The 5,995-nt window shown below is 39.1% G+C and overlaps 1 protein-coding gene across 5 annotated transcripts in view; it reads left to right on the forward strand.

Moving 5' to 3' along the window:
- The first annotated feature begins 1,038 nt into the window (after positions 1–1,038).
- The window catches only part of LOC123512834, a 39,319-nt gene continuing 34,362 nt past the window's right edge, over positions 1,039–5,995 (forward strand). For 3 of the 5 annotated variants that reach the window (XR_006677202.1, XM_045269441.1, XM_045269440.1), the window contains exon 1: positions 1,039–1,419. Coding sequence is in view for 2 of the 5 variants with exons in the window: in XM_045269441.1 (XP_045125376.1) it covers positions 1,260–1,419 (160 nt within the window). In the remaining 3 variants the exon portion in view is untranslated. Of the gene's footprint in view, positions 2,041–5,995 lie in introns of all 5 variants that reach the window. The other 2 variants (XR_006677201.1, XR_006677200.1) reach the window with 1 other exon arrangement.

The raw sequence follows: 5,995 nt of genomic DNA on the forward strand, positions 1-5,995 counted from the left end.
TGACAAATTAACATGATTTCTAGGATACCAATAGCAAAAGCACTTTTAGGAACATCTTTTTTCCCATTTTGTGGCCTTTTGAAAGTCTCCACATTAGCAATATTTTTGGTGTTGTGGCGGGGGAGGGGTTAGGGGATAGGGTTTTCTCTCTCTCTCTCTCTCTCTCTCTCTCTCTCTCTCTCTCTCTCTAAAATAAATGAGGAAGGACAGAATAGAAGTACAAATAATAAAATAAAGATAATAGCAAAGATGGATGACTTAAAGAAAATGGATTTGGGGAATAAGGAATATAACAGTAATAAATAATAATAAAAAAAAAAAAAATAATAATAATAATAATAATAATGATAATAATAATAATAATAATAATAATAATAATAATAATAATAATAATAATAATGAATAATAATAATAATAATAATAATAATAATAATAATAATAATAATAATAATAATAATAGTAACAGAAGAATGCTATAGTAGCAAACACTGAATAAGATAAAAAAAGAAAAAAAAAGAAACGTAATATTAACACTGAAATGATAATTAAATATGAGAAATCTTGATTGTAAAAGGTTAGATTAGTGAATGATTATATAAAAGTACATAAAGGTCTAAAATATTGACTTTAACTTCCTTTATTAGAGATGTAACTAAGAGCACCTAACTTAATTCATTAAAAAACCCCGCGCAGAGTTTCGTTCCACGTCTCAAATTAAAACTAGATATATAAAAGCTAAATAATCCTCAGAATACAAACACTGATGGTAGAAAAAACATCAAAATAATTTATACGATTATTTTCTTGTATCATCTTCACTGGAAAGATAAAACAAATCTTGCCATGAACTATTAAGAAAAACAAAACAAAAAAACAAACAATTCCCGAAACAGATATTTAGAAAAGTAATACAAAAATAACACAATAAATTATATAATGATTTTATTTCACTACATTGTTTTTGAAATTGCTAGATAAGAAAATAAAATTTCCTCCCCAGTGCAAGACGGGAAAAGAAGTTAGCAGTTGTTGCGAAGCTTCAGACGGGCGAAGAAGTGGTGGTGGAACAGATGAGTTATTGTATACAATGAATTGAGCTCCCGCGCTTTCACGTCGCCAGGCAAGGACGCGTTACAGTGATCTCTAATCTTCATTTATCACCGCAATCGGTGACACCAGAATTCTGCCTCCTGTCTCACCGCCACTTAGAGAGGTTTCGGCCGCCCAATAATGACGGCTAACCAATCGCCACCACCGCCATGGCCGCCGCCAGCACCGATGATGACCAAATGGATACTGCCATCTCCCTCACCACTGCTACCACGCGAGTGCTTGCCTCCACCCAGAGCATCCCACAAGACGCCTCGCACCCACCTGAACAACCACCATCAACCCAGGCTGTCCACGCCTCCGACCTGGGTAAGTACCACAGACCTCCTTGAGGGGGTGCGGCTCAGCACTCGTTGTGACCGTGTTATAGCACATTCCCAAGGTGCCACTCCTCCAGGGGCCTCCCTTCCGTCTGGGGTACTGGGAGATAACCTGCAGAAGGGCTGGCCGGGATGCAGACACCTACAACTACTCCAAGGTGTGGCCATTCAACCGCGACACTGACCCAAATGAGGTATTACGAGGCCTCGGACCACTCGACGCCACCTGCCACCTGCACCAGACAACACCACTGCATCCAATGTGGTGGGCCCCATGGACCTCGCTCGGACTACAGCCAAGGCCGCCTCGAGACAAGGCCAGATCACAGTTTCGCGAGTCTCCTGATACGTCATCCCTCGAGGATCGGCTACCGGTCGTCGCCTGTTAGTTTTGAATGGACAGCGGTGGGGTACGCTTCGCGCGCACTTACATTCCATTATAAAACTACTTGTGACAAGGCCTTCTACTTGTTGTGTACCTTACTGCAAAGGCAATTACAAAACTGGTCCAAGAGTGAGTGTATACTGATTCCCTCAACAGCCTGATCGTAGGAGGAAATGGTTACAAGCCATCAGGAGGAAGCATTTCACTCCAACTCATCACAGCAGGGTAAGCACTATACAGGTATTTGTTGTTTTGCATGATCTACTTGCTAAGTTACGAATTGGGTACTTTCCTGTTATTGCCCCACCACTAATTTTAGGTTAGGTTAGTTTAAGATAGGTTAGGTTAGAAAAATAGTTTACCTAACCTAACCTATCCTAACCTAAGATAAAGAAAATCAAATACAATAGAAAAATCAGAAAACTAGTGGTGGGACAATAACAGGAAAGATACTCTTTAAAACAATAAAGCAAAGATACAAATTTATTACCTTATTATGAAATTTGTTTATACTGACTACATTACGAGTAAAAGCTACTAACTTAAATCTTTACAAATGATACATTAACTGTAATTAAATACATGTATAAGATGCTTAAAATAGGTAAAGATTTGTGAATATTAATACTAATGAGAAATATACAGAATATTTAAGAAGAGATAGAGAGTGAGAGAAGGGAGAAATATATAGAGAAAAAATAATACATAAATATTTCTAGCTATTAATACTCATTATTGCAGTAATAGTGCTAAGTGTTACTGAGATCATTATTTAACACAAACTGTTTAAGTTTGTGTTTGAATGTAGCAATGCTGCAGTTAATGTGGTACATGTCTTGCAATATTATTCCATATTATTGCACCTTTATATCTAAATGTTTTCTGCATCATGGCTGTCCTACATAATGGTACAGATGTGACCTGTAAACTCCTTGCCATCTAAAACCCATATATTTTCCTTTAGCAACACCTGGCAGATCCACACCAGGTGAAGGCTTCAGGTTCCCTTGGATTGGTTAAACTCCCTCAAAAACTAAGCCTTAAAGCTCCACCCACTTGACTCTCCCCTCCTGGTCCATGCCCTGTCCCTTCCCGTGACCTCAGAATGTCACCACCCCATCTCCCCGTCCACCACCCTATTGTGTGTGTGTATTTACCTAGTTGTAGTTTTACAGGGCCTGGGCTTTATGCTCGTGTGGTCCTGTCTCCATATCTACACTTATCCAATTTTTCTTTAAAACTATGTACACTCTTTGCTGACACCACTTCCTCACTCAAACTGTTCCAAGTCTCAACACATCTTTGCGGGAAACAAAATTTTTTTAACATCTGTCAGACATCGTCCCTTCCTTAGTTTCTTACTATGCAATCTTGTGCTTCTAAAGTCATATTCTTCTCTCAGGATCAGTTTCTCATTATCCACTTCATCCATTCCGTTAATCAATTTATAAACTTGTATCAGATCCCCTCTCTCTCTTCTCTGCTCCAAGGTTGGTAGATCCATAGCCTTTAGTCTCTCCTCATGTCATCCGTTTAAATCCTGGAACCATTCTTGTAGCCATTTTTTGTAGTCTCTAATTTTCTTATGTGTTTCTTTTTATGGAGAGTCCACACAACTCCTGCATATTCCAATCTAGGTCTTATTTTAGTACTTATCAATTTCTTCATCATTTCCTTGTCCATATAGTGAAATGCTACTCCAATATTCCTTAGCAAATTATACGTCTCTCTGAAAATTCTATCAATATGGCTTACCGGTTGATTATTTTCTTCCATTGTCACTCCCAAGTCCTTTTCCTTTTTTACTTTTTCTAGTTCTACTCCATCTCCCATCTTATAGATTCCCACTGGTCGTCTTTCACTTTTTCCCATTTCCATGACATGGCTTTTGTCCACATTGAATTCCATCTCCCATTTTTTGCTCCATTTCCAGATCTTGTTTAAGTCTTCCTGTAGTATTTCACAATCCTCTTTTTGTTTAATGACTCTGCACAGTTTCGCATCGTCCGCAAACAGATTTATGTAGCTGTTCACTCCCTCTGGCATGTCATTTATATATACGAGAAAAAGTATTGGTGCCAATACTGACCCTGTGGCACTCCGCTGTCTACTGTTCTCCACTTGGACTTCATATCTTTAACTATCGTCCTTATTTCTCTCCCCCTTAAGTAATTCTTCATCCATCTCAATGTGCTTCCTTTTAAGCCACCCTTCTCCTCTAACTTCCATAGTAATCTTTCATGTGGCACTTTATCAAAAGCCTTTTTTAGATCTAAATAAATACAGTCAACCCATCCCTCTCTCTTGTACTTTATCAACTATTCTAGAGTAGAAACTCAATAAATTTGTTACACATGACCGACCTTTTCTAAAACCAAATTGGCTATTTGATAATATTTTGTTGTCTTCAAGAAACTCAATCCATTGCTTCTTTATTACTTTTTCACACATCTTGCATATTACACTAGTTAGTGATACCGGTCTGTAATTTAAAGGTTCTTCCTTCCTTCCGCTCTTATATATGGGAACCACCTCAGCTCTTTTCCACTCCACTGGCACTGTTCCATTTTCTATTGAGCATTTTATGATGTTGTATATTGGACTTGCTAGTTCTTCCCTACATTCTTTCAGTATTCTGCCTGAGACTTCATCCGGTCCCATTGCCTTTTCCTCATCTAGTTCCGTCATCAACTTTTTATTTCAAGCTTGGTTACTTTAATCTCTTTCATATAGACAGTCTCTCTATTACCCTGTGGTCTTTCAAATTTGGATTCCTTAGTAAAGACCTCATGAAATTTACTATTTAACAGTTCTGCCATACTTTTGGGTCTTCCACCATTCCGTTCTCTCCTTTTAACCTTTCTATTGTTTCTTTTTGTCTTATTTTTCCATTTATGAATCTGTAGAACAATTTTGGTTGTTCCTTACATTTTTCGACAATGTCCTTTTCATAGTTCTTTTCTTCTTCCTTTCTCACCTTAGCATATTCATTTCTTGCTGTTTTGAAGTTTTCCTTATTTTCTGGATTTCTGTTTCTTCTCCACCTTTTCCATGCTCCATCTCTTTTCTCCTTTGCCCTAGCACATCTTGCATTAAACCAATCTTTCTTTCCTTCTTCTTTAGGTCTATATTTCGGAACATATTCCCTGACCCCAGTTTTGTATATTTCCAAAAATAAGTTATATTTCTCTTGAACCGTTAATGAGTTTTCCATCTCCCAGTTTACGTTTTTAAAATAGTTCTTGAGATTCTCAATATCAGCCTTTCTGTGTGTGTGTGTGTGTGTGTGTGTGTGTGTGTGTGTGTGTGTGTGTGTAATTCACCTCGGTCGTCTGCTGGTCACCCAGCCAGTCTTCCCCATTACGGCGCGAGCTCAGAGCTCATAGACCGATCTTCAGGTAGGACTTAGACCACATCAACACACAATACACACCAGGAAAGCGAGGCCACAACCCCTCGAGTTACATCCTGTACCTATTTACTGCTAGGTGAACAGGGGCCACACATTAAGAGGCTTGCCCATTTGCCTCACCGCTTACCGGGACTCGAACCCGGGCCTCTCGATTGTGAGTCGAGCATGCTAACCACTACACTACGCGGTGTGTGTGTGTGTGTGTGTGTGTTTGTGTGTGTGATCTTTATTTTTATTTCATTTTCTCAGTTCACATAGCAACTGTAGCATAGCAATCTCTCTGATCCTCCTCCTCCTCCTCCTCCTCCTCCTCCTCCTCCTCCTCCTCCTCCTCCTCCACAACCACCACCATCCTCATCCTCAGTTGTAGTAGTTGCAGTACAGGAAATAGTTTCAGTAATCTTATTGTTCTGCCTAATGTAATTTATATTGAAAATAAAAGTTTCAAGAACAAATAAGAAAATATGCAAATAAGATGAACAGATAGAGAGAGAGAGAGAGAGAGAGAGAGAGAGAGAGAGAGAGAGAGAGAGAGATTTCTCTCTCTCTCTCTCTCTCTCTCTCTCTCTCTCTCTCTCTCTCTCTCTCTCTCTCTCTCTCTCTCTCTCTCTCTCTCTCTCTCTCTCTCTCTCTCTCTCTCTCTCTCTCTCTCTCTCTCTCTCTCTCTCTCTCTCTCTCTCTCTCACAGTGCACACACACACACACACACACACACACACACACACACACACACACACACACACACACACACACACACACACACACACA

The sequence above is a fragment of the Portunus trituberculatus genome, chromosome 34, assembly GCF_017591435.1.
Source record: "Portunus trituberculatus isolate SZX2019 chromosome 34, ASM1759143v1, whole genome shotgun sequence".
In the NCBI taxonomy this organism is placed as follows: Eukaryota; Metazoa; Arthropoda; class Malacostraca; order Decapoda; family Portunidae; genus Portunus; species Portunus trituberculatus.